Raw genomic sequence first — 26,699 nt, forward strand, 5'->3', positions numbered from 1 at the left:
TAATTATTACGTGAGGATAAAATAGAATAAGTATTATGTAGTTTGATATGATGAATGAAATAAAATAAAAATAATTATTATGACTTATTATAGTGTTGATTGGTAACAATATTTTAGAATAAGAAAAGAATAGAAAATAAAAAGATAAAAATATTTTTTATTATATATAATTATTTATTTTTATTTTATTTTTTAAATATTAATAATTAATTAAAATATTAATAATTAATAATTTAAATATTAAAATTTTAATATAATTAAAATATTAATATTTTAATTAATAATATTTTATTTATAATTTAATATTATTTTGATTAAAATATTAATAATTGTATTTTTATTTATGCTCATTAAAAATTTAATATATTAATAATTTAATAAATAAAACATTAATAGTTTAAAATATTAATATTTTAATATTTTAATCATATTAATATTAATTATATTTAAATTATATATAAAATATTAATATTTTAAATTTTACAAATAATTTATTTTTTTATTCTATTTTTTCTTTTTTTTTTCATGGGCTGGTCGCCGGAAAGGCGATCGGTGTAACAAAACGCCAATCTGGTGCACCATGTGGCCTGATCTAGCCACTATGGCGTCAGATCGACGCTTTCCCGTGGCTAGATCTGGCCGTGGAGTGCCAAATCCAACAGTGGGATCTGGTCGAGAAGCACCAGATCTGGTGCTTCCAACGGCTAGATCTAGCCCTTGAGGGTCAGATCTGGCTGGATCTCGATTGAATGTTGTCGAAAAGGACTAGATCTACGATTTTCGACCATATTCGTTCGTTACTGTCGCCGTCACTGCCGTTGCCAGTGTTGAGTATCAATTAGAGAGAGAATGAGAGAGGAAAAAACGTGAGAAGAGAGAGAAACAAAAAGAAAAATGGGAAAAAAAATTTATGGATCTAGGATTTTAATATTATAAGGAGTATTTTGGTCATTATATATTTGAAAGTTATTCCATGAGACATGAAATAGATATTATCGGAAAGAGAGAAATGAATGGATAAAGCTGACTTTTAACCTATTTGATGAAATTTTTATTCCTACGGAATTGCTATTCCATCTCCGAATTTTATACCAAACAAAAGTATAGAAAAAGATCGAGAATAGAAGGAGAATAGCATAGCTATTCCCCACACCAAACGTGCAGTAATCGTTTGTGTTCATATAGGCTTATCTGCAAGCTCACCTGTTCCACTTGGAATGTTTGTTCCAAGATACACTCCTAGGTTAGGTGTCCTGTCAGCATCATTTTTTGTGGAAATATTGTGCTGTGTCTGTTGCTCGATTGCTTTTTTTTTTTTTTTTAAGTTAGGGAGCAAAAGCATCAAAGAATTATCTACATGGATATTACTTGATGAGAAAAAATTGCAACATCTATTTACATTAGAAATGGAAATTTCATTCAGCTCCATCAGAGTCTATATCAAAGATATACAAGTATGGAACCACTCCTACATGTTGACTAGGTTCTTCTGCAGGCTTGGTGCTGGTGGTTCCTCCTGGAGTGTTCCAACCCAAGCGTTGCATATAAACTGCATCATAAGCATCAATGTTCAAGCCCGAGGCAAGAAATAACTCCACCTCATTCACAAATCGATCTGTTCTTGCCAGTAGAAATGGCTTTGCTGCATCAAAGACAGCCGTCCTGAAGTTGTCTTGTTTTGCTTCAGCAGGTTTCTTTAATAGATGGGTCTGTTCGATTCTGGAAAAAGCAAAACCAGGTGAGACTCCAATGATTGAACCAGTGAATTGGTTTCCAGCTAGTTGCACTTCATACAACTGAATGAGTAGGAAGTAATGAATATTACCTTCTCAAGAAAGAATTAATCACACCATGTATGTGATGCACAACTACGTCAACATCTTCCTCCTACAAATTAAGTGTCAAAGGAAGTTTACTTAGTTCGTTGAGCAAAAATGATTTTCCCAGTAAGCGCAAGTCATAACATATTCCCAGCCAGATGATATACTTCTTCTAAGCATTTCTGTTTGATAAATTTTTTATCATGCATAATGTTCAAAAAAGATGTTGACATAAATAAAGAATATAACTATTCTGGAATATCCAAACTTGCAAGTAAATATACATGGAAAACACAAAGACCTGCATTAAAGTTTGAAGTTCCCTTTTCAACCAACCGTGGAGCCACACATTTGACTGAAGATACTTCCGAGATTTCCAAAATCGCAATACATCAAATATGTCATTTACAATACCTGGTTGAAAACACAATTTACTGAAAAACTCATATACATAAAAAGCAGTGGTTTTACCAGGAAAAATCAAACAAAGAACAGAGAAAAATCAATAAACAAAGTTAACCAAAATGACAAATGGTAAAAAACCTGGTTCACTGTAATAGCATTGTAATCTATACTTGTGTGCTTTTGAAAAGGTGAATCTGCAAATACCAATAAAAGGTGGGCCAAATAAAGACATCTAACAATATGAAATGAAACTTAAGAAAACCAATAGATAGAATAAATACCTATTCTCAAAATCTTGATTTATATAATGCCGTTGAAAACAAGTTCCATCGAACCCACTGATTACCGAAAAATTCTCAGTCTGCAAAATTTCCCATACCATAGCAGCATGAGAGACAAAATTTTACATGAATATCATGTCTAAACACAATTGATGAGGAGATCAACAACCAACCCTCTTGTCCTCCAATATTCATCAAAATGAATGTATGGGGCATGAAAAAGTTAGAAGAATATTTTGAATGAAAACAAACCTTGCACAGAGGACATTTCACAGAGGAAGATGGGCGGGTTCGCTTGCTAGCAACCACTCTACTCCAATGCACAATACAATTGTAACAAAACTTATCTGCCACGCAGATTGAGAACAGTGAATCAAAATTTTTGCCACCAAATCAAGGATTAGCAGCCTACATTTCCAAATATCTGCCGACATAATTTACTAGTTTAACATACATTATATGCAAGCTCTTCATTTAACCAAAAACAATGCCAATAAACAGTCTTCCCGAGTCAATAAATTTCAAATTTTATTCAATATCCACCAAGCTCTGCCAAATCTACATTCAATTGAAATAGAAATATGTTAAAAAATTTTCTCTTTATCAATCTATTATCTTTCACCAGACCAAAGACTAAACCTTTAAGCAGCTTTCAATATTTCTACCTAAAGGGTTCCTCCTATATCAAAATACTTAAGTACCCAACCCGGAAAACTAAACCAAAATCACAACTTTATTAATTCAGCACTCATAAATAAACAAAAATAAAAGTACCCAAATAAAAATTGAAGCATGATTTCACCAAAAAGACCAAGAATTCAAATTTCATAGACATAAACAGAGAGAGAGAAAGAGAAACGTACGGAAACATGTGTCGAGATAGGATTCCTGAACCAAGGGCCCGAGGCAGATTGGACACGGGTTGAAGTCTTGTTGTGAAGGGCAAGACCCGGTTTGTTTAGCATCTTCTTCACGATTCATCGGGATTTCACTACGGTTACCTCTGCTCCTCCGAAGCCCTCTGGTTTTGTGTTTTACAGGTGGTTTTTTCAGGTATTGACGGGCCATAAGGCCCAATATTTGTTTGGGAAGTGGGCCAGGTTTGAACAAAATTAGGCCCAATAAAAATTTTGGGCTTCGAGGAATTAAACATGGCTTTGCTGCTTCTAATTCATTTCCAATTATGATCGTGCAAATCAAAATTATTATTATTATTATTATTGATAAATTAAAATTAATTTATGATTAAAATTAATTAGATAAATAAATAAAAAAATATGGATAATTTTTAAATTCAAATTTATTTAAAAATGTACATGTTAATTTATGACATAATATTTTTAAAAAATTTTTAAATTATTTTAAAATTTTTAAATAAATTTTTTATTATATTAAATTAAGCTCTTGAAATATGATTGACTAATGAGAGACAGTTTACTCTTTGTGACTATAAAAATGAGAGGTATAACACTTAAATACTCAATCGGATTTTAATACACAATTGATGAAGATTCATGTCTCCCCTTTACTATTACTAGTGGCATGTCACGAGTAACCCATCACTAATATCACAAAGTTAATTTTGATGCTAAATTCAGAATCAACTTTAATACCAAATATCACAATTCACACCATCTTTTATGAGATTCATGTCTCTCTTTTATTATCTTCAATTGTGCATCACTAATACCCTAAAGTCAAAACCCCTTCCATTATCTTCAATGGCATCACTAATGCCGTAAAACTTATTCTAATATCAAATCCTAGAATTCTCTTTGATATCAAATGTCACAGTTTGAGTCATCGACTGTGAGATTCATATATCTTTTTTACTATCTTTAATGATACATTGCTAATATCTCAATACTGTGACTTCCTTTCACTGTCTTTAGTAACACATCACTAATACCGATAATTAATTCCTAAAATTGATTTTGATATCAGATATTATAATCCGAACCAATTTATTCACACGATTTTGTCTATTAAATATGACTCATAAATTGAAAATGATAAAAATACTTAAATATTTACTGGAGATTCAACATTTTTTTTTATGAGTGACGTTAGTGTCAATCTTGATTAGCAACGAGCAGTTATGAAGTCTATGGCTAGAAAAGAGTGTTTATCACTCAACGGCTCATCCGCCACAACTTGTTCCGCTCAAAAAAGTTCAAAAAAGAAAGATCAACGTTCACTTTTTCAATTTTGTTTTAGGTACAGTACAGTGTCTGTTTCTGTTTCCTTTTCCTTTTCCCACCCATTCATGTTCAAAAACTAACTCAGAAGCTAACAATGCAGAAGACCCTTCAATTCAAACCTCAATTTCTTCACTTGGAAAACAATCTCATCTTCAACCCGTTTCTTGAAACGACTCTTTCTCTTCAAAGTTTCAATTGTTCGTCAAAATCTCCAATTTTTACCCCTTCTGGTTTGTTTTCACATAAAACCCAGATCCAAAAACCAATTATTTGTGCAAGAAAAAGCAGAAGGAGATATGGGTCTGAAAGATCAACGAAATTCGTGCTTGAATTGATCTCAATTTTGGCTTCAAATCTCAAGATCTTACCACAACCGTTGGATCTGGTCGTCGAAAGTTTGGTTGGTGCAGATGGAGGAGGACTCGAGTTTTTGAATGGTTTTAAAGGAGGAAGCTTTACTGGATGGAGAAGAAGAACAAGAAGAACAAATTGGAAGAAAATTTTAGGATTCTTGGGGTTTTTAGGGTTTTGTGTTCTGTGTTTGTTGTTTGGAAAAGAGTTAAGAAGTGAATTGCTCTTTGGGGGTTTGGGTTTTGGCTTTTTCCTGATTGCTTTGATTAAGGAGTGGAGAAGAGGGCTTAAAGATTGGATTTTTGGGTTTTGTTGTGTAGCAGTTTTGGTAGGATTGGGGTTAAGGGGAAATGAAGCAATGAAATGGATTAAACAAACTAAGGTTTCTTCTTCTTCTCCAATGGTGGAGAATGTAAGGAGAGGTAAAAGAGGAGGTAGATGGGCATTGTAAGGGGAAAGACTACCATGCCAGAATTGTTCAATTGAGTTTTGCAGTTTTGTCATTCCACATTGATCTGTTTCTTCATCAATTTCTAGACTGCTATAGCATCGTATGATATCTTGAGATGAGGCAATGGTACTTGAAATATGAAACTCCGTCTGTTTTCTGGTCTACAGCAAGCTGTGTGATTCTTTCGGGGCTAATATGCTCATGCTGTTTCTTTGCTATAAATGAAACCATTATTCCCTTTCTTGGGCACTGCCAAGTCCAAACATTTCTTGTGCAACACCTAAAACTTTTTATGCAGTTTACTGATTTCTGAAACCATGACTATGCATCTGGTATATTGTTATATAGATCAACAATGGTAATTTGAGCAGTAAGAACAATTGATAAAGGCCATAATTATGTAAAAGAGAATGCCGTGAGGCAATAACAGTTTCTGAGGTCTCTAACAAGATAAATTGGGGTGAATTTCACAACTCATTACATCTATTGGCATTGCTAAAAAAAAGAAAATTGCAAAATTACTCTTTTACAAACTGATAAACAGCATAACCTAGCTTGATGCTTTTTTCGGCTTGGGTTCGAGGATCAATATGCAAGTTCTGCTATATCTTCTTTTGTCAGGCATTTGAGTCTTCGTGCGTATACTTCTCAGAAGATGTAATTTTTTTTTTTTTTGAAATTTCAGAAGATGTAATTTCCTTCTGGTATCTTTTGTTTGAATGGAGAAAAAAAAATCAAGACAGTCCTTTGCATACTTTTCATTGGGCTTTACTATGATATTGCGCATGCTAATTAACAACATTGATCTTCTTCTTCCTCATCCTCAAGAATCCTGTAAGAACCAGATGGCTGTTTTTGAGCAATGACCTGGAAGCCACGATTGTTTTCTCTACCATCACAATTTTCTTCGGTAGCCATGACTCCTTATGGTCTTCTCCACTGGCCAGGACTCCTTCGCTGTTTTCACCCGTGGCTGCTCGCTTCCATACAAGTGGCAAGTCTTACAGCTGGCCACTAGTCCCCCGCTATTTCACCTGCACCAATGACTCCTTTTATCAGATAAAATGCTTCCTACAGCCACTATATCAGAAAAAGTTTGCATTTCAATAACCTAATCCATAAATTTACAGGTATTAAAACTTAGATGAGGCTGCCAAAATATGTTGCAACCAGAAGGGAGGACACAAAATAGAAATGAATCACTCCATTACTCGATGTCCATGATCTCTGGTACTTACTATCAAAATTTGAGAAAAATTTTAAACTATGTATCAACTGTTTACATTTTAGCACCATAGCTAACTATGCCTTATTTCCACTATTAGACGCTCTAGTTCAAAAGCCCCCATGACACCTTAACCAGAATAAGTACTCATATAACGCATACAAAATGAATAAATTTGAAGTTGAATATGATCCTGACACAACCAAGTCAGTTTGAAGATGCATATCCACAAATCAATTAATGCAAGCTGAAAAGAAGAGAAGGATAAGGGAAATCTCACCATATGATATATATAAGTACACCTAGATCCAGTAATCTATATACAAACAAAGCTTTAAAGGGCAACCGATTTTAAGAAGAAATTTCTCATCAAAACTTTAAAATGAGTGTTGTCAACTGGAGGACTCTTTTCTGATAAATCACTGATCCGATCTTTGAAATGCATTGGCATTACAATGAATACATCATCCTCATCTTGGTCTTCTTCCATGATCATGACATGAAAGCTAACTATGATCAATATAAAGAGTGACTTACGAAGGATATAGAGAATAACATAGAACATAAACACCTACAGATTTTAGAAGAAAAGGCAATATTCTTAGATGGATTCCAGTAAAACTGCGACATTAATTTACATATGGTGCACACTATTTTAGTAGAATAAATAGAAAACAGCAGGCTATAAAAGGCGCACTCTGTTTTAATAGCCTAAATAGCAAAACAACGTACTATATAACGCGCACACTGTTTTAGTAGCCTAAATAGGAAACAATGCGCTGTATAAGGCGCACATTCTGTTTTCGTAGCCTAAATAGAAAACAGCGAGCTATATAACCTAAACCCCATTTTCCGTCAGAAACTAAACAACTGACATGTGGAACTATTAATTTTGAGATAATTGAGCTTTGAGGTAGAAATTAACACCTATATGTTTTCTTATGCACGCAGCAAATGGCAGACAACTTCATCTAGCTGGTAATGCATCCAGATCTGTTTCCAGGTTGAAGCTATGAGCTTTTTATGCTGCTAGTATGATGTGCATTTTAGTAACTAGGCTTGTTTCTTAGAAATTATAAGAAAAATAAAAATCAGTAATGAGAAACAAATAGAAACTGAGAAGAACATTTTCCTTGTTAGGTAAAACTATTATTATTATTGAATGGCAAAGGTCAGAGATTCACTGGAAACCAGTTCATCCTTAGCTTGATGTACCCAATTTTACAAAATTACATCAGAAATTCCCATGATTTGTACAAATTATTTGTTAAATGTCCTAATTTGATGAGTTACAGAGAAGGACCAAATGTTTGTGAGCATTTGGTCGAAAACAGAAACATCAACAGACACTACTTCCCTAGGGTATGCTAAAGAAGAGATTAATGTGTGTTTAACGCAAAAATTTTCTCCATCAAAAGATGAAGACTATTATTCAGCTCTACTTGATTGGTGCAAGCAATGCAGCCATTACCTTTTCTGTCTCTGCCCCAATCAAGTTGTCAGGTTAACCTTCATTTTCTATTGAAATGCAATAAAAAAAATCTCTTTCGGAGAAAACAGTTCACATGTTCAAAACAAAGATTTTGTATTGCTAGGATAATGAAGTTGGCTTCTACAGATGATCATTTCCATTGTAGTCACAAGTTTTTAGACATTAAAGTTTAAAATTCCACAAGCCTGATCACATTGTGTTCTCCATTCTAGTTATAAACTGCATATTGATAATTGGTTCCTTATAATATGCAGCTCAAACTAAATCACACTCAGATCCTATACTGCCAGGATTTCACCTCAGTAAAAGAAAATGACATTCTACTTCTCAAATCAATCTCTGCAATTAAACTTGACTAAACAGCAAAACCCTTAATAAACATGTCACAAAATTCACACATGCAAGCTTACTTTTATTCCCCACAAAAAACGTATGCTTTCCCTCCTGACACCATAAAGCGTTAGAAATAAGAAACCACCATGGAAAGCGGAAAAGTGCAAAAAAACTGCCATAGTTTGTGTAGGATGTAGTAATCTGAAAAGGGCATGTCGATATGTTCAAAGCAGGTTTTTGTAATTAAGCCCTTTAATTATGTGCCATCTAAAGGTTTCAGTAAGTCTATATTGAAACACTAAAAAACAATTCCCAAATGCAGCAAAATTTCCAAATCCTAGAGTCTGAAAAGTGCATGTCAATATGTTCGAAGCAGGTTCTTGTAATTAAGCCATTTAATTTTGTGATGAATTCATCCAAAGGTTTCAGTAACTCAACATTGAAACACCATCAATAAAAAATTCCCAAATGTAGCAAATTTCCCAATCCTAGAGCAGCACATTGATTAGCCTCACGCATTTATTCCCACTTTCCATCAAACTTCAGGCAACAACAATGGGGCAATCATAAACCCATTTAGCAAGGAAAAACAATAACTTGAAAAATATGAAACAATACCAAGGTTGTATTACAGACACAGCGAGCAATAAGAACAATAAGAAATGATTGCTTTCATATTTTAATCTTCTACATAAAGATTGATTCTTTGTAATGCCATTTTGTTTTCCATCTTTCAAGCTTCATGGTAAATGAACAACAGGATGTGATCATGCAAGAAACAGTTTAAAGACTCAAACTTTCACTTGTTTATGAAGAAAATAAGTCAATACAAACAAGACAAAGAGAAAAACCAAATTATAAATTACTTTGTGTGTAGCCGGAATTTCATGTCAAGAAAATGTTGTGTAAAAAGTGTAAATTTGCAGGATTTACCTTATGACAAGCTCCTATGTCAAGGTAGCTTTAGAGGAAGGTTGCAGGAGACCTGCCTATACACTCTGTGAGGGCGAGATTTTACTTTGTGTTCGTTAGTCGTTTTGGGTTAGGAAAGTTGATATCACTTTATATTTATGTTTGGGAATATTGCTTTTAATGCCCCTTGATATTTGGTTGCATTGCATGTAAGTCCTCAGCTCTTTGATTGGAAGAATCACGCTCATCCAACTGATTGAATTGGATCTCTGGGTCCATTTGTCTGGTTATTGTACATATACATTGTAAAAATGATAAGAAAATAAGAAGGTGAAGAGTTATTAGTCCAATTTCATATATCCAATTTATGCGATTGGAACGACACAATAGTTCATTTAAAGTTTACGAATATATCTGAAATTGGAGTTTAGACATAGGATTATTAACAGAAAAACCACCATTCTTGCATGATAGTATGATTCTTCCTGTTTCAAGTGCAAATGTTCAACAGGCTGCTTCTAATTGATAGCAATGAGACTTGGGATGAACACTGAATGAGGTCCAAAATGATTGATACCACAGCCAAATATTCAATTAAAAAGAAAAAAAAAACATAGAAAAGGATAGGCTGGAGATAACAATTTATTGAATCCAAAAGAAAGTTTTAAACACCAAGTTCATATGACGATCTCCACATTTTCTAGGCTGACGCTTAAAGCCTATAACACACATAATGCTAGGATGGAGGCAGGGGAAGAAAAGTCATTCCCAGGGCACCCCTGCTCTCTGTTTCTCCTAGGCATTCCCAATCACTTCTTCTTCACAATGGCTTCAAAAATTCCATCAGCCAAACGACTAACAACTTCTTGGGGATTGACAGGACCCGGTAGCTGGAATGAGATGGTGAAGGGTCCCAGCGGGCCCAGATTTTGTGTCAGCATATCAAAGACTAGAGAGCCCCAATATACTACTTTCTCACCAGTTGTTGAAATCCCCTTTATTACTACTGTTCCATCAGGTTCAATGTCACAACTGAAGTCTCCTGCACTCATAAAGTCAGATATCACAATTATCGTTCCTGGAAAAATCAGTAATAGAACAGACAGATGAATAAGATGATTCTAGCTTTCTAACAGACACAAGTTGAGATTCATGGCATATAGATTAGCTTGAATCCTAAATCCTGGAATGGAGGTTTAATGGCATTAGGTGAGAAAATGCTGTGGCAAACAATTATCAAAGAATCATATTATTTCAAGGGATTTCCAACCACACTGATGTCAGAAGATATGCACATGATGCACTTCCTTCGGTGAGTTATATCACGTGATGAACCATTCCCCACTGCCCTTTCCTCTTTCTACCAAAGAGGTTAGCCTTTTTAATCAAATGAAGAAAATGAACATCCTCAATCTTAAGACTAGCAAGTAAAGCAATCATGAGCAGATTGATTAATCAAATGCTTAAACATTACAGAAACTTACCTTTCTCCATTGATGCCCCAGGAACGTTGACACGGAAATGGTATGAATCCTCCGATTCACTGATGTTCCTTAACCCTCTAAGTGGTCCAATTGAGCCTGTTGCAGCAGCCCCAGTGAGTGCAACTCCATATTTGGCATGAGCCATCATATTATCCAACTCCTCCCTGGTTGATTGGGAAGGCAGAAATATCATAGCTGGACCGATTCTTTCTGAAGCCTCAGTCTGCTCTCTGGTTGGTGAGGAAACTGTATCACCTGGGCTTGGTGGACCAATGTAATGCACACAACTGAGAGGAGGCACATCAAGAACTGGTTGCTGGGGATTCACGCGATTAGGCTCATTATTTTCACCTTCTGTCCTGTCAGACCTGCCAGAAGATATGTAGACTGTCACATTTGTACATGAATACTAGCTGAAGCCCTAGGAAACTAAAACTACCTCAGCAATACATTGCCTCCTAACGGTATCATATTTTATTGAGTTTTTTAAAGACATCAGTAATAAAACTTGGCTTGTTTAATAATCCATTGGAAGAACAGGTAGGAAATCTTATGAAAACAAAACATGGAGAAACACATACCAAATAAACTGTAGTTTAAATACCTAGATATCAATTATTTAATTCATCTTTTCTCCTCAGTCATAAAAATCAAACATTAAGCAAACATAGATTGCAGCTAATTGCAGAGTTATGCACCACAAGAACAATTTAGTTTTTGTAGAATTATGACACAAATTCCAAAACTACTAACACAAACAAATGGAGAACTAATGTAACTAGACATTGGCATGCATCAAATCACCAACAACATAATTGAAACCAAAAACTATCACGTCTAAAGTAGTTTTGCTCAAACCTTAGAACCCCATCATTGAGATTAGGGCTCTCAATCTTTCTGATAAATCATCCCCATCTTCTCCGCTACTCACAATCTGAGAATTCATTGCTAAGAAAGTATGATTTCCCTAATGTATATTACACAATTGTAAAAGATGTAGGCTATCTCTGAAATTTACAACCACGCCTTATATAATGTTCATCAGAGTAATCCAAGTCAACTCTCCAGCTGCCCCATTTATTATTTCCCTTTTAAATTATTAATACGTCCTTCGCAGCTTTCCATATTTTTTTCCTTTTACTGTAAATTTTTATGTTTCCAGCAGATTCCTTACTTAATAGCATAAAGAAACTTCCAAGTAATAAAGCTGAATTATTGCTCTCATCAAAATAGGAAGATACGTGCATCACACGCGTGTTATACATACATGAAACAGGGTGAATGATGAGAGTCGAGTTTGTAAGGTTTAGATCAAGACACATCTATTAATCAGTGCATATTACACATGACCACATTCAGACAAGTCCAGTCATCTCTGGATTTCGCACGTGGAGAACACGTGCATAGCATGCGCGTACTTCTGATTTACAAGAAATCAACTTGCCAGCTTTCTTTTGGAAAGCTGACTTATGGTACCATTAGATAAGCTTGCTTTTGGAAAACTTCTGATTTTCAAGGAACTCTTCAAATTACACAATCAATGCTTTACACCCTCATTCTAAGAAACTCTGACTATTATGCATTAAAAGTTTAAATTTGGAGAAATGATAAAGGACAGATAGTAATCCAGAAAGAAAAAATAGCGAATGAGGGCAGCTATGAATATTTCTTTAGACAATATGGTGTAGAGTGAACGAAATTTGGTTGTATTGGCCCTAGATATATCAATTCATTAGTGCTAATTCAAAGATGATTAAACCAAATTAGATGCACATATGCATTGTAATCCATGTCCATAAGATAATTCCTCAGATGCTTGCCTATGTATTTCAGAGAGAGATCAGGACAAGCCCCAGGCACAAAAAGGATGATCCCTGAATAAATTTAAGAGCAATAACATTTAGTGGGCATTCTTGACTGATAGAATCTCCAAAACTTGCTCCAAATATAGGGATTTATAATAACAAATTTTTATTTTAAAAATTGAAACATCTGGTTTAGTAAGTCCTTGGACCTAGATCCTAATTCTCATACAACTTATATCACAAGAAAACTCTTCACTTTGAACCCAAAATAACTGTGTCACACACTTCATGACATCTTAGATCCATATGGTATGAGTCTTCAACCATCTAAGCCCGATAGAAATGATACCAAAAACTTTTACGTAATTTTATTGGATTTGGCCACCTGTATCCTAGTTAATGTTGTGCAGCGTATGGCCATCATTATAGGTAATATTAGTTCTTTTACCTCAGATATCCTGTTTTGGATCTGTTTCTCTGACTGCATGTCTTCCTATTGATTTGCTATACATTGCTCATACAGATAAATATACTTCTAAGCAAATCCTTTTCTGTAATCTTTCTTTTGTTCTTCAATTATTTCAAATTTATCACATAATCTTTCACACTTGGATTGATGATAATAGTACTACCTACTTTATTGATTATAGTTGTTTAATTTAACACTTTGATGAATCCAGAGATTTATCATGTGCCTTATAGAAGCACTCTGAACGCATTGCCTAGCATACATGTGTTGACCCATACAACTATGATCTCACGAATAAAAAGTTGGGTTGGTGCATAGGTATAAACACACTAGGTTTTTCTGTGTTGTTTTAGTCATTCTTCTTATCAGGAAATTTTGAGTTCTAGGCAATGCAGATACAGGTTTCATGGCTGGTTTAGTGTTGGAAAGGAAAAAGTATCAATCTTTTTGGAATGAGATGAAGCTGGCCGGTTTCCACTTGGCAAGGACATGTCAATAAACATTACCCTTAATTTTCCTAAACAAGAGAATAAATAGAGAAAAGCTCTAATAGCCGTTATCTAAATTCCGAAAATAGGAAAAAACTTAGCTCATAAACCCTAGGAAAACCCTTAACATGGATTGGCTCTGGGCAATGGAATCCAAACTCCCAAAAAAGAAAACAAAGATGATGATAGCATTTTATCCTAATTCAATCTCCAACCACATTCTTTTACCTCTGTTTTTCTTATCATTGAAAAGATTGTATACAGCAATCCTAAAATTAAAAATCCTTCCTTTCTGCAACAGATGAGAAAATTAAAAATCCTTCCTTTCTGCAACAGATGAGAAACACTTTAACCATGAAAGTTTAATTCTTTGCCAGAAAAAATTAAAAACCAAGATGGTATCGAGCATAACATGAAGCATAAAAACATCAAAAAATCCATCATCATCATGATCAATGGTCAATATTACATCCCAAACCAGAAAGAACATGGCATAAACTTATACATTTGAAAATTTGCAAAACTTGGAATTCAAAGCTGTAACTTTTCAGCTTACCCCAATGCACATTACGAACATACATCATTAGATACATACATAACAAGCATGAGAATTTGTAAAGAGAGATGTATGGCCATCTGGGCATCTTTACCTCATTGGAGAAGCCATTGAAAGAGTCACCTGATATGAGCAAGACTGATAGTTTTCCAGTAAGTTTTGAACATGATTTCCATTGTGAAAGAATCTATAGTCATTTAATTTCCTTCTCTGGGCCAATGGTTTTTGCCAAAATAGGGAGGGTCAGACAGAGTGGAACTGCGTTGGAAATGATTGGGTGCAGGAGCACCGCCCCCTTGCCTTCCTTTTTGGGTTTTTTTTATATTTTCTATTTTTAATACAATCACTCCACATATAAATAATTTTAAAAAAATTTCACTGTTCATAAATAAGATTAATATAATCTTTGATGGTATTATTTTAATTGTAAAATCCTCTATGTTCTACCATTATTATATGCAGATATACTTACCATTTGTAATTGATTTTCCAAAGCAGGTGGCACAAATTCATTAGATTTTTTTGGAAAGTTGCTTCCGTTATCTTTTGACACATAAGATATCTAAATATGGCTTAGCAGATTTAAATGTTTCTGTTTTCTGTCACTTTGTGGATAAGTAATAGCAATCCAGACAAATTCGTGAATGTTTCTGTTGTAAATATACTTCAAATTCCCAAAGGGCCCCGGTGACAAGTTAGAACTCTTTCATGAAAAGTCTAAGAACTGGATTTGACTGATATCTTTGCTCACTGGTCTGCATGTCTGTCTCTGGGGTGCATGAAGCCACAGCTTTAAACAATATCAGCATTTTCTCACTCCGTAATTCACTTCAAAAGAGCAAAAACAATTATAACCTCATTTTTCAAACTTTACTGGCGCCAGTCTCACAGTACCCTTCACTGTCCAGCTTCTCATATTCTATCTCTACTGATCAAATGCAATATTGCAGTATGTATAATGTCGCTGGTAATTTCATGTTAAACATAATGTGCGTCAAAAGAGTAAATTTGCAGAATTTTCCCTATGACAAGCTCCTTTTTTCAAGGTAGTTTTAGAGGAAGGTTGCAGCAGACCGGCCAAAACAACTCTGTCAGACAGACGCTTTCGGTTGACAAAGTTCATGCCACTTTATGTTAATGTTTAGGACTAATGCTTTTTCCGGCACTTGATTTTTTAGTGAATTGCATGCAAGTCCTAAGCTCTTTGATTGGAAGAATCAGCCATCCAACTGATTGAATTGGATCTCTGGGTCATTTTGTCTGGGTGTGGTAACATATATATTGTGCAAAATAGTAAGAAGATTTGAGGGGGAAGAGTTGTTAGTCCATTTTGATATATCCAGAAAGACACAATAGTTCAATTGAAGTTTATGAATATATCTGGAATTGGACTTTGAAAATGGCATTATAAAGAGAAGTTCAATCATTCCTGCATGATGGTGTGATTCTTCCTGTTTCAAGTGCAAATGTTCAACAGGCTGCTTCGGATTGATACAATGGGACTTGGGATGAATACTCGATGAGGTCTCAAATGATTGATACCACTGCCAAACATTCAATTAAAAAGTAAAAAAACAGAGAAAAGGAAAGGCTGGAGATAACAATTTATTGAATCCAAAAGAAAGTTTTAAACACCAAGTTCATTTGATGATCTCCAAATTTTCTAGACTGACGCATAAAGCCTATAACACACATAATGCTAAGATGGAGGCAGGGGAAGAAAAGTCATTCCCAGGGCATCCCCTGCCCTCCGTTTCTCCTAGGCATTCTCAATCACTTCTTCTTCACAATGGCTTCAAAAATTCCATCAGCCAAACGACTAACAACTTCTTGGGGATTGACAGGACCTGGTAGCTGGAATGAGATGGTGAATGGTCCCAGCGGGCCCAGATTTTGTGTCAGCATTTCAAAGACTAGAGAGCCCCAATGTACTACTTTCTCACCAGTGGTTGAAATCCCCTTTATTACTACTGTTCCATCAGGTTCAATGTCACAGCTGAAGTCTCCTGCACTCATAAACTCAGATATCACAATTATCATTCCTGGAAAAATCAGTAATAGAATAGACAGATGAATAAGATGATTCAAGCTTTTCTAACAGACACAAGTTGAGATTCATGGCATATAGATTAGCTTGAATCCTAAATCCTGGAATGGAGGTTTAATGACATTAGGTGAGGAAATGCTGCGGCAAACAATTATCAAAGAATCATATTATTTCAAGGGATTTCCAACCACACTGATGTCCGAAGATATGCACATGATGCACTTCCTCCAGTGAGTTATGTCACATGATGAACCATTCCCCACTGCCCTTTCCTCTTTCTACCAAAGAGGTTAGCCTTTTTGATCAAATGAAGAAAATGAACATCCTCAATCTTAAGACTAGCAAGGAAAGCAATCATGAGCAGATTGATTAATCAAATGCCTAAACATTACAGAAAATTACCTTTCTCCATTGATGCCCCAGGAACGTTGACACGGAAATGGTATGAATCCTCTGATTCACTGATGTTCCTTAACCCTCTAAGTGGTCCAATTGAGCCTGTTGCAGCAGCCCCAGTGAGTGCAACTCCATATTTGGTATGAGCCATCATATTATCCAACTCCTCCCTGGTTGATTGGGAAGGCAGAAATATCATAGCTGGACCGATTCTTTCTGAAGCCTCAGTCTGCTCTTTGGTTGGTGAGGAAAATGTATCACCTGGGCTTGGTGGACCAATGTAATGCACACAACTGAGAGGAGGCACATCAAGAACTGGTTGCTGGGGATTCATGCTATTAGGCTCATTATTTTCACCTTCTGTCCTGTCAGACCTGCCAGAAGATATGTAGACTGTCAAATTTGCACATGAACACTACCTGAAGCCCTAGGAAACTAAAACTACCTCAGCAATACATTGCCTCCCACCGGTATCTTATGTTATAGAGCTTTTTCAAAACATCAGTAATAAAACTTGGCTTGTTTAATAATCCATTGGAAGAACAGGTAGGAAATCTTATGAAAACAAAACATGGAGAAACACATACCAAATAAACTGTAGTTTAAATACATAGATATCAATTATTTAATTCATATTTTCTCCTCGGTCATAAAAAATCAAACATTAAGAAAACATAGATTGCAGCTAATTGCACAGTTATGCACCACAAGAACAATTTAGTTTTTGTCGAACTATAACACAAAATTCCAAAACTACTAACATAAACAATTGGAAAACTAATGTAATTAGACATTGGCATGCATCAAATCACCAACAACATAATTGAAACCAAAAACTATCACATCTCCAGTACTTTTGCTCAAACCTTAGAACCCCATCATTGAGATTAAGGGCTCTCAATCTTTCTGATAAATCATTCCCATCTTCTCCGCTACTCACAGTCTGAGAATTCATTTCTAAGAAAGTATGATTTCCCTAATGTATATTACACAATTGTAAAAGATGTAGGTTATGGCTGAAATTTACCACCGCGCCTTATATAATGTTCGTCAGAGTAATCCAAGTCAACTCTCCAGCTGCCCCATTTATTATTTCCCTTTTAAATTATTAATACGTCCTTCACAACCTTCCATATTTTTCCCTTTTACTGCAAATTTTTATGTTTCCAACAGATTCCTTACTTAATAGCATAAAGAAACGTCCAAGTAATAAAGCTGAATTGTTGCTCTCATCCAAATAGGAAGATACGCACATCACTCGCGTGTTCTACATACATGAAACATGGTGAATGATGAGAGTCGAGTTTGTAAGTTTTAGATCAAGACACATCTATTAATCAGTGCATATTACACATGTCCACATTCAGACAAGTCCAGTCATCTCTGGATTTCGTACGTGGAGAACACTCGCATAGCATGCACGTACTTCTGATTTACAAGAAATCAACTTGTCAGCTTTCTTTTGGAAAGCTGACTTATGCTATCATTAGATAAGCTTTCTATTGGAAAACTTCTGATTTTCAAGGAACTCTTCAAACCACACAATCAATGCTTCACACCCTCATTCTAAGAAACTCTGACTATTATGCATTAGAAGTTTAATTTTGGAGAAATGATAAAGGACAGATAGTAATCCAGAAAGAAAAAAAAGCAAATGGGGGCAGCTATGAATATTTCTTTGGACAACATGGTGTAGAGTGAACGAAATTTGGTTGTATTGGACCTAGATATATCAATTCATTAGTGTTAATTCAAAGATGATTAAACCGAATTAGATGCACATATGCATTGTAATCCATGTCCATAAGATAATTCCTCAGATGCTTGTCTATGTATTTCACAGAGAGATCAGGACAAGCCCCAGGCACAAAAAGGATGATCCCTGAATAAATTTAAGAGCAATAACATTTTGTGGGCATCCTTTACTGATGGAATCTCCGAAACTTGCTCCAAATATAGGGATTTATAATAACAAATTTTTATTTTAAAAATTGAAACATCTGGTTTAGTAAGTCCTTCGACCTAGATCCTACTTCTCACATAACTTATATCACAAGAAAACTCTTCACTTTGAACCCAAAATAACTGTGTCACACACTACATGACATCTTAGATCCATATGGTATGACTCTTCAACCATCTAACCGCGATAGAAATGATTCCAAAAAATTTTACATACTTGTATTGGATTTGGCCATCTGTATCCTAGTTAATGTTGTGCAACATATGGCCATCATGATAGGTAATATTAGTTCTTTTACCTCAGATATCCTGTTTTGGATCTGTTTCTGTGACTGCATGTCCTCCTTTTGATTTGCTATACATTGCTCATAGAGATAAATATACTTCTAAGTAAATCCTTTTCTGTAATCTTTCTTTTGTTCTTCAATTACTTCTAAATTTTATTTAATATATCAAATCTATCAAATAATCTTTCACACTTGGATTGATGATAATAGTACTACCTACTTTATTGGTTATAGATGTTTAATTTAACTCTTTGATGAATCCAAAGTTTTATCATGTGCCTTATAGAAGCACTCTGAAGGCATTGGCTGGCATCCATGTGATGACCCAGACAACTATGATTTCACGAATAAAAAGTTTTGTGCATAGGTATAAACACACTAGGTTTTTCTGTGTTATTTTAGTCATTCTTCTTATAGAGAAATTTTGAGTTCTAGGTAATGCAGAAACAGGTTTCATGGCTGACTTAGTGTTGGAAAGAAAGAATATCAATCTTTTGGAATGAGGAGAAGCTGGCCGGTTTCCACTCGGCAAGGACAAGTCAATAAACATTACCCTTAATTTTCCCAAACAAGAGAATAAATAGTTTCAGAGAAAACCTCGAATAGCCGTTATCTAAATTCCGAAAATAGGAACAAAGTTAGCTCATAAACCCTAGGAAAACCCTTAACATGGATTGGCTCTTGGCAATGGAATCCAAACTCCCAAAAAAGCAAACAAAGATGAAGATAGCATTTTATCCTAATTCAATATCCAACCACATTCTTTTACCCCTGTTTTTCCTATGATTGAAAAGATTGTATACAGCAATCCTAAAAATAAAAATCCTTCCTTTCTGCACCTAACAGATGATAAACACTTGAACTATGAAAGTTTAATTCGTTGCCGGAAAAAATTAAAAACCAAGATGGTATCGAGCATAACATGAAGCATAAAAACATCAAAAAATCCATCATCATCATGATCAATGGTCAATATTACATCCCAAACCAGAAAGAACATGACATAAACTTATACATTTGAAAATTTGCAAAACTTGGAATTCAAAGCTGTAACTTTTCAGCTTACCCCAATGCACATTACGAATATACATCATTAGATACATACATAACATGCATGGGAATATGTAAAAAGAGATGTATGGCCATCTGGGTATTTTTACCTCGTTGGAGAAGCCATTGAAACAGTCACCTGATATGAGCAAGACTGATAGTTTTCCAGCGAGTTTTCAACATGATTTCCATTGTGAAAGCATCTATAGTCATTTAATTTTCCTTCTCTGGGCCAATGGTTTTTGCCAAAATAGGGAGGGTCAGACAGAGTGCAACTGCGTTGGAAATGATTGGGTGCAGGAGCACCGTGCTCTTGCCTTCCTTTTTGTGTTTTTTTTTTTGGGTTTTTTTATATTTTCTATTTTTAATACAATCAATCCACATATAATTAATTTTAAAAAATTTTCACTGTTCATAAATAAGATTAATATAATCTTTGATGGTATTATTTTAATTGTAAAATCCTCTATGTTCTACCATTATTATATGCAGATATACTTACCATTTGTAATTGATTTTCCAAAGCTAGTGGTACAAATTCATTAGATTTTTGTTTTGGAAAGTTGCTTACCTTGTCTTTTGACACATAAGATATCCAAATATGGCTTAACAGATTTAAATGTTTCTGTTTTCTGTCACTTTGTGGAAAAGTAATAGCAATCCAGACAAATCCCTGAATGTTTCTGTTGAAAATATACTTCAAATTCCCAAAGAGACCCTGTGACAAGTTAGAACTCTTTCATGAAATGTTAAGAATTGGATTTGACTGATATATGTTCTCTCTGGTCTGCCTGTCTGGTGCTGGGGTGCATGAAGCCACAGGACAATATCACCATTTTCAACTTTACTGGCTCCAGTCTCACAGTACCTTTCACTGGCCAGCTTCTCATATTCTATCTCTACTGATCAAATGCAATATTGCAGAATGTATAATGTAGCTGGTAATTTCATGTTAAACATAATGTTGTGTAAAAAGATTAAATTTGCAGAATTTACCTTATGACAAGCTCCTAATTCCAAGGTAGTTTTAGACGAAGGTTGCAGGAGACCTGCCAACACAACTCTGTCAGACGCTTTGGATTGAGAAAGTAGATGCCACTTTATGTTTATATTTGGGACCAATGCTTTTTATGCCCCTTGATTTTTGATTGCATTGCATGCAAGTCCTAAGCTCTTTGATTGGAAGAATCAGTCATCCAAGTCCCTGAATTGGATCTCTAGGTCACTTTGTCTGGTTGCGTTAACATATATATTGTGCAAAATAGTAAGAAGATATGAAGAGGAAGAGTTATTAGTCCAATCTGACATACCCAGAACGACACAATAGCTCAATTGAAGTTTAAGAATATATCTGGAATTGGAGTTTGGAAATAGCATTATTAAGAGAAGTTCCATCATTCTTGCATGATAGTGTGATTCTTCCTGTTTCAAGTGCAAACGTTCAACAGGCTGCTTCTGATTGATACCACAGCCAAATATTCAATTGAAAAGGAAAAAAACGGAGAAAAGGAAAGGCTGGAGATAACAATTTATTGAATCCAAAAGAAAGTTTTAAACACCAAGTTCATTTGATGATCTCCACATTTTCTAGACTGACGCATAAAGCCTATAACATACATAATGCTAAGATGGAGGCAGGGGAAGAAAAGTCATTCCCAGGGCATCCCCTGCCCTCCGTTTCTCCTAGGCATTCTCAATCACTTCTTCTTCACAATGGCTTCAAAAATTCCATCAGCCAAACGACTAACAACTTCTTGGGGATTGACAGGACCTGGTAGCTGGAATGAGATGGTGAACGGTCCCAGCGGGCCCAGATTTTGTGTCAGCATTTCGAAGACTAGAGAGCCCCAATGTACTACTTTCTCACCAGTTGTTGAAATCCCCTTTATTACTACTGTTCCATCAGGTTCAATGTCACAGCTGAAGTCTCCTGCACTCATAAAGTAATATATCACAATTATCATTCCTGGAAAAATCAGTAATAGAATAGACAGATGAATAAGATGATTCAAGCTTTTCTAACAGACACAAGTTGAGATTCATGGCATATAGATTAGCTTGAATCCTAAATCCTGGAATGGAGGTTTAATGACATTAGGTGAGGAAATGCTGCGGCAAACAATTATCAAAGAATCATATTATTTCAAGGGATTTCCAACCACACTGATGTCCGAAGATATGCACATGATGCACTTCCTCCAGTGAGTTATATCACATGATGAACCATTCCCCACTGCCCTTTCCTCTTTCTACCAAAGAGGTTAGGCTTTTTGATCAAATGAAGAAAATGAACATCCCCAATCTTAAGACTAGCAAGGAAAGCAATCATGAGCAGATTGATTAATCAAATGCTTAAACATTACAGAAACTTACCTTTCTCCATTGATGCCCCAGGAACGTTGACACGGAAATGGTATGAATCCTCCGATTCACTGATGTTCCTTAACCCTCTAAGTGGTCCAATTGAGCCTGTTGCAGCAGCCCCAGTGAGTGCAACTCCATATTTGGTATGAGCCATCATATTATCCAACTCCTCCCTGGTTGATTGGGAAGGCAGAAATATCATAGCTGGACCGATTCTTTCTGAAGCCTCAGTCTGCTCTTTGGTTGGTGAGGAAAATGTATCACCTGGGCTTGGTGGACCAATGTAATGCACACAACTGAGAGGAGGCACATCAAGAACTGGTTGCTGGGGATTCATGCGATTAGGTTCATTATTTTCACCTTCTGTCCTGTCAGACCTGCCAGAAGATATGTGGACTGTCAAATTTGCACATGAACACTACCTGAAGCCCTAGGAAACTTAAACTACCTCAGCAATACATTGCCTCCCACCGGTATCTTACGTTGTAGAGTTTTTTCAAAACATCAGTAATAAAACTTTGCTTGTTTAATAATCCATTGGAAGAACAGGTAGAAAATCTTATGAAAACAAAACATGGAGAAACACATACCAAATAAACTGTAGTTTAAATACCTAGATATCATTTATTTAATTCATCTTTTCTCCTCAGTCATAAAAATCAAACCTTAAGAAAACATAGATTGTAGCTAATTGCAGAGTTTTGCACCACAAGAACAATTTAGTTTTTGTAGAACTGTGACACAAAATTCCAAAACTACTAACATAAATAAATGGAGAACTAATGTAATTAGACATTGGCATGCATCAAATCACCAACAACATAATTGAAACCAAAAACTATTACATCTCAAGTAGTTTTGCTCAAACCTTAGAACCCCATCATTGAGATTAAGGGCTCTCAATCTTTCTGATAAATCATCCCCATCTTCTCCGCTACTCACAATCTGAGAGTTCATTGCTAAGAAAGTATGATTTCCCTAATCTATATTACACAATTGTAAAAGATGTAGGTTATGGCTGAAATTTACAACCGCGCCTTATATAATGTTCATCAGAGTAATCCAAGTCAACTCTCCAGCTGCCCCATTTATTGTTTCCCTTTTAAATTATTAATATGTCCTTCGCAGCCTTCCATATTTTTTTCCTTTTACTGCAAATTTTTATGTTTCCAACAGATTCCTTACTTAATAGCATAAAGAAACTTCCAAGTAATAAAGCTGAATTGTTGCTCTCATCCAAATAGGAAGATACGCGCATCACACGCGTGTTATACATACATGAAACATGGTGAATGATGAGAGTCGAGTTTGTAAGTTTTAGATCAAGACACATCTATTAATCAGTGCATATTACACATGTCCACATTCAGACAAGTCCAGTCATCTCTGGGTTCCGTACGTGGAGGACACGCGCATAACATGCACGTACTTCTGATTTACAAGAAATCAACTTGTCAGCTTTCTTTTGGAAAGCTGACTTATGCTACCATTAGATAAGCTTTCTTTTGGAAAACTTCTGATTTTCAAGGAACTCTTCAAACCACACAATCAATGCTTCACACCCTCATTCTAAGAAACTCTGACTATTATGCATTAGAAGTTTAATTTTGGAGAAATGATAAGGTACAGATAGTAATCCAGAAAGAAAAAATAGCAAATGAGGGCAACTAAGAATATTTCTTTAAACAACATGGTGTAGAGTGATCGAAATTTGGTTGTGTTGGACCTAGATATATCAATTCATTAGTGCTAATTCAAAGATGATTAAACCCAATTAGATGCATTGATGCGTTGTAATCCATGTCCATAAGATAATTCCTCAGATGCTTGTCTATGTATTTCACAGAGAGATCAGGACAAGCCCCAGGCACAAAAAGGATGATCCCTGAATAAATTTAAGAGCAATAACATTTTGTGGGCATCCTTTACTAATGGAATCTCCGAAACTTGCTCCAAATATAAAGATTTATAATAACAAATTTTTATTGTAAAAATTGAAACATCTAGTTTAGTAAGTCCTTCGACCTAGATCCTATTTCTCACATAACTTATATCACAAGAAAACTCTTCGCTTTCAACCCAAAAGAACCGTGTCACACACTTCATGACACCTTAGATCCATATGGTATGGCTCTTCAACCATCTAACCCCGATAGAAATGATTCCAAAAAATTTTACATACATGTATTGGATTTGGCCATCTGTATCCTAGTTAATGTTGTGCAGCATATGACCATCACGATAGGTAATATTAGTTCTTTTACCTCAGATATCCTGTTTTGGATCTGTTTCTGTGACTGCATGTCCTCCTTTTGATTTGCAATACATTGCTCAGAGAGAAAAATATACTTCTAAGCAAATCCTTTTCTGTAATCTTTCCTTTGTTCTTCAATTACTTCAAAATTTTATTTAATATATCAAATTTATCACATAATCTTTCACACTTGGATTGATGATAATTGTACTACCTACTTTATTGATTATAGATGTTTAATTTAACTCTTTGATGAATCCAAAGATTTATCATGTGTCTTATAGAAGCACTCTGAACGCATTGCCTAGCATCCATGTGATGACCCATACAACTATGATCTCACGAATAAACGTTGGGTTGGTGCATAGGTATAAAGACACTAGGTTTTTCTGTGTTGTTTTAGTCATTCTTAGCAGGAAATTTTGAGTTCTAGTTAATGCAGAAACAGGTTTCATAGCTGATTTAGTGTTGGGAACAAAGAAGTATCAATCTTTTGGGAATGAGGAGAAGCTGGCCGGTTTCCACTTGGCAAGGACAAGTTAATAAACATTACCCTTAATTTTCCTAAACAAGAGAATCAATATTTTCAGAGAAAAGCTCTAATAGCCATTATCTAAATTCCGAAAATAGGAGAAAAGTTATCCCATAAACCCTAGGAAGACCCTTAACATGGATTGGCTCTTGGCAATGGAATCCAAACTCCCCCTAAAAGCAAAGAAAGATGAAGATAGCATTTCCTCCTAATTCAATCTCCAACTACATTCTTTTACCTTTGTTTTTCTTATCATTGAAAAGTTTGTAAACAGCAATCCTAAAAATAAAAATCCTTCCTTTCTGCACCTAACAGATGATAAACACTTTAACCATGAAAGCTTAATTCTTTGCCAGAAAAAATTAAAAACCAAGATGGTATCGAGCATATCATGAAGCACACAAACATCAAACAATCCATCATCATCAGGATCAATGTTCAAGATTACATCCCAAGCCCAGAAAGAACATGTCATAAACTTATACATTTGAAAATTTGCAAAACTGGGAATTCAAAGCTGAAACTTTTCCGCTTACACCAATGCACATTACGAACATGCATCATTAGATATATACATAACATGCTTGAGAATATGTAAAAAGAGATGTATGGCCATCTGGGTATCTTTACCTCATTGGAGAAGCCATTGAAAGAGTCACCTGATATGAGCAAGACTGATAGTTTTCCAGTGAGTTTTCAACATGATTTCCATTGTGAAAGAATCTATAGTCATTTAATTTTCCTTCTCTGGCGAATGGTTTTTGCCAAACTAGGGAGGGTCAGACAGAGTGGAACTGCGTTGGAAGTGATTGGGTGCAGGAGCACCGTGCTCTTACCTTAATTTTGTGTTTTTTTTGTTTGGGTTTTTTGTATTTTCTCTTCTCAGTACAATCACTCCACATATAATTAATTTTAAAAAATATTCACTGTTCATAAATAAGATTAATATAATCTTTTGATGATATTAATTTAATCGTAAAATCCTCTATGTTCTACCATTATTATAGGCAGATATACTTACCATTTGTAATTGATTTTCCAAAGCTGGTGGTACAAATTCATTAGATTTTTTTGGAAGGTTGCTTACCTTATCTTTTGACACAAAAGATATCTAAATATGGCTTAACAGATTTAAATGTTTGTGTTTGTGGATGAGTAATAGCAATCCAGACAAATTCCTGAATGTTTCTGTTGTAAATATACTTCAAATTCCCAAAGAGCGCCTAGGACAAGTTAGAACTCTTCCATGAAAAGTTAAGAACTGGATTTGACTGATATCTGTTCTCACTGGTCTGCCTGTCTGGTGCTGGGGTGCATGAAGCCATAGCTTTAGACAATATCAGCATTTTCTCACTCCTTAATTCACTTCAAAAGAGCAGAAACATTTACAACCTCATTTTTCAACTTTACTAGCTCCAGTCTCACATTACCCTTCACTGGCCAGCGTCTCATATTCTATCTCCCACTGATCAAACGCAATATTGCAGAATGTATAATGTAGCTGGTAATTTCGTGTTATACATAATGTTGTGTA

The 26,699-nt window shown here is 35.1% G+C and overlaps 5 protein-coding genes and 1 long non-coding RNA gene across 11 annotated transcripts; 1 reads left to right on the forward strand and 5 right to left on the reverse strand.

Moving 5' to 3' along the window:
* Positions 1–1,341: 1,341 nt before the first annotated feature.
* Positions 1,342–3,532, reverse strand: LOC18600402 (RING/U-box superfamily protein). Its single transcript, XM_007030805.3, has 7 exons — positions 3,370–3,532; positions 2,759–2,853; positions 2,507–2,586; positions 2,364–2,419; positions 2,122–2,234; positions 1,826–1,887; positions 1,342–1,719 (listed from the first exon to the last, which is right to left on the reverse strand). The coding sequence occupies exons 1-7, from the start codon at positions 3,485–3,487 to the stop codon at positions 1,416–1,418; spliced, it is 828 nt and encodes a 275-aa protein (XP_007030867.3). The 5' UTR covers positions 3,488–3,532; the 3' UTR covers positions 1,342–1,415.
* Positions 3,533–4,594: 1,062 nt separating this feature from the next.
* On the forward strand, positions 4,595–5,772 carry LOC18600403 (uncharacterized). The gene has a single exon (XM_007030807.3). The coding sequence runs from the start codon at positions 4,802–4,804 to the stop codon at positions 5,507–5,509; it is 708 nt and encodes a 235-aa protein (XP_007030869.2). The 5' UTR covers positions 4,595–4,801; the 3' UTR covers positions 5,510–5,772.
* A 117-nt stretch (positions 5,773–5,889) lies between these two features.
* LOC148763021 (uncharacterized) lies at positions 5,890–9,613 on the reverse strand. Its single transcript, XR_016026212.1, has 2 exons — positions 9,493–9,613; positions 5,890–6,543 (listed from the first exon to the last, which is right to left on the reverse strand). It is a non-coding gene; the product is annotated as an uncharacterized LOC148763021 (long non-coding RNA).
* Positions 9,614–10,095: 482 nt separating this feature from the next.
* Positions 10,096–14,578, reverse strand: LOC18600406 (alpha-crystallin domain-containing protein 22.3-like). Of its 2 annotated transcripts, none has more exons than XM_018120750.2 (3): positions 14,397–14,578; positions 10,956–11,323; positions 10,096–10,513 (listed from the first exon to the last, which is right to left on the reverse strand). In XM_018120750.2, exons 1-3 carry the CDS (start codon positions 14,468–14,470, stop codon positions 10,281–10,283), a joined length of 675 nt encoding a protein of 224 aa, XP_017976239.2. In that variant the 5' UTR covers positions 14,471–14,578; the 3' UTR covers positions 10,096–10,280. The 2 variants fall into 2 exon arrangements, with proteins under 2 accessions (XP_017976239.2, XP_017976240.2); XM_018120751.2 differs by having other exon boundaries at positions 14,368–14,578.
* A 1,274-nt stretch (positions 14,579–15,852) lies between these two features.
* LOC108661875 (alpha-crystallin domain-containing protein 22.3-like) lies at positions 15,853–20,333 on the reverse strand. 4 transcript variants are annotated; one of them, XM_018120756.2, is made up of 3 exons: positions 20,126–20,333; positions 16,723–17,090; positions 15,853–16,279 (listed from the first exon to the last, which is right to left on the reverse strand). In XM_018120756.2, the coding sequence occupies exons 1-3, from the start codon at positions 20,140–20,142 to the stop codon at positions 16,047–16,049; spliced, it is 618 nt and encodes a 205-aa protein (XP_017976245.1). In that variant the 5' UTR covers positions 20,143–20,333; the 3' UTR covers positions 15,853–16,046. The 4 variants fall into 4 exon arrangements, with proteins under 4 accessions (XP_017976245.1, XP_088662299.1, XP_017976244.1 ...); XM_088806173.1 differs by lacking the exon at positions 20,126–20,333 and adding an exon at positions 17,744–17,819; XM_018120755.2 differs by lacking the exon at positions 20,126–20,333 and adding an exon at positions 17,583–17,725.
* A 1,195-nt stretch (positions 20,334–21,528) lies between these two features.
* LOC18507158 (alpha-crystallin domain-containing protein 22.3-like) lies at positions 21,529–26,035 on the reverse strand. Of its 2 annotated transcripts, none has more exons than XM_018120800.2 (3): positions 25,796–26,035; positions 22,389–22,756; positions 21,529–21,945 (listed from the first exon to the last, which is right to left on the reverse strand). In XM_018120800.2, the coding sequence occupies exons 1-3, from the start codon at positions 25,810–25,812 to the stop codon at positions 21,713–21,715; spliced, it is 618 nt and encodes a 205-aa protein (XP_017976289.2). In that variant the 5' UTR covers positions 25,813–26,035; the 3' UTR covers positions 21,529–21,712. The 2 variants fall into 2 exon arrangements, with proteins under 2 accessions (XP_017976289.2, XP_007099598.3); XM_007099536.3 differs by lacking the exon at positions 25,796–26,035 and adding an exon at positions 23,248–23,638.
* Between the last annotated feature and the right edge of the window lie 664 nt (positions 26,036–26,699).

This window comes from Theobroma cacao, chromosome 5 (assembly GCF_053813885.1).
Source record: "Theobroma cacao isolate CCN51 chromosome 5, ASM5381388v1, whole genome shotgun sequence".
In the NCBI taxonomy this organism is placed as follows: domain Eukaryota; kingdom Viridiplantae; phylum Streptophyta; class Magnoliopsida; order Malvales; family Malvaceae; genus Theobroma; species Theobroma cacao.

What these genes read in the sequence shown, in the direction of transcription:
- LOC18600402 (XM_007030805.3), bottom strand. Translation starts at nt 3,487, where the DNA reads ATGAATCGTGAAGAAGATGCTAAACAAACCGGGTCTTGCCCTTCACAA. An exon ending in TGAAATGTCCTCTGTGCAAG is followed by an intron (nt 2,587 to 2,758) that starts GTTTGTTTTCAT and finishes GAAATTTTGCAG; the next exon opens with ACTGAGAATTTTTCGGTAAT. An exon ending in ATTAATTCTTTCTTGAGAAG is followed by an intron (nt 1,720 to 1,825) that starts GTAATATTCATT and finishes TGCTTTTTCCAG; the next exon opens with AATCGAACAGACCCATCTAT.
- LOC18600403 (XM_007030807.3), top strand. Translation starts at nt 4,802, where the DNA reads ATGCAGAAGACCCTTCAATTCAAACCTCAATTTCTTCACTTGGAAAAC.
- LOC18600406 (XM_018120750.2), bottom strand. Translation starts at nt 14,470, where the DNA reads ATGACTATAGATTCTTTCACAATGGAAATCATGTTCAAAACTTACTGG. An exon ending in ATCAGTCTTGCTCATATCAG is followed by an intron (nt 11,324 to 14,396) that starts GTGACTCTTTCA and finishes ATCTTCTGGCAG; the next exon opens with GTCTGACAGGACAGAAGGTG. An exon ending in TGGGGCATCAATGGAGAAAG is followed by an intron (nt 10,514 to 10,955) that starts GTAAGTTTCTGT and finishes TTATGAGTGCAG; the next exon opens with GAGACTTCAGTTGTGACATT.
- LOC108661875 (XM_018120754.2), bottom strand. Translation starts at nt 17,671, where the DNA reads ATGAATTCTCAGACTGTGAGTAGCGGAGAAGATGGGAATGATTTATCA. An exon ending in GTTCTAAGGTTTGAGCAAAA is followed by an intron (nt 17,091 to 17,570) that starts GTACTGGAGATG and finishes ATCTTCTGGCAG; the next exon opens with GTCTGACAGGACAGAAGGTG. An exon ending in TGGGGCATCAATGGAGAAAG is followed by an intron (nt 16,280 to 16,722) that starts GTAATTTTCTGT and finishes TTATGAGTGCAG; the next exon opens with GAGACTTCAGCTGTGACATT.
- LOC18507158 (XM_007099536.3), bottom strand. Translation starts at nt 23,336, where the DNA reads ATGAACTCTCAGATTGTGAGTAGCGGAGAAGATGGGGATGATTTATCA. An exon ending in CTCAATGATGGGGTTCTAAG is followed by an intron (nt 22,757 to 23,247) that starts GTTTGAGCAAAA and finishes ATCTTCTGGCAG; the next exon opens with GTCTGACAGGACAGAAGGTG. An exon ending in TGGGGCATCAATGGAGAAAG is followed by an intron (nt 21,946 to 22,388) that starts GTAAGTTTCTGT and finishes TTATGAGTGCAG; the next exon opens with GAGACTTCAGCTGTGACATT.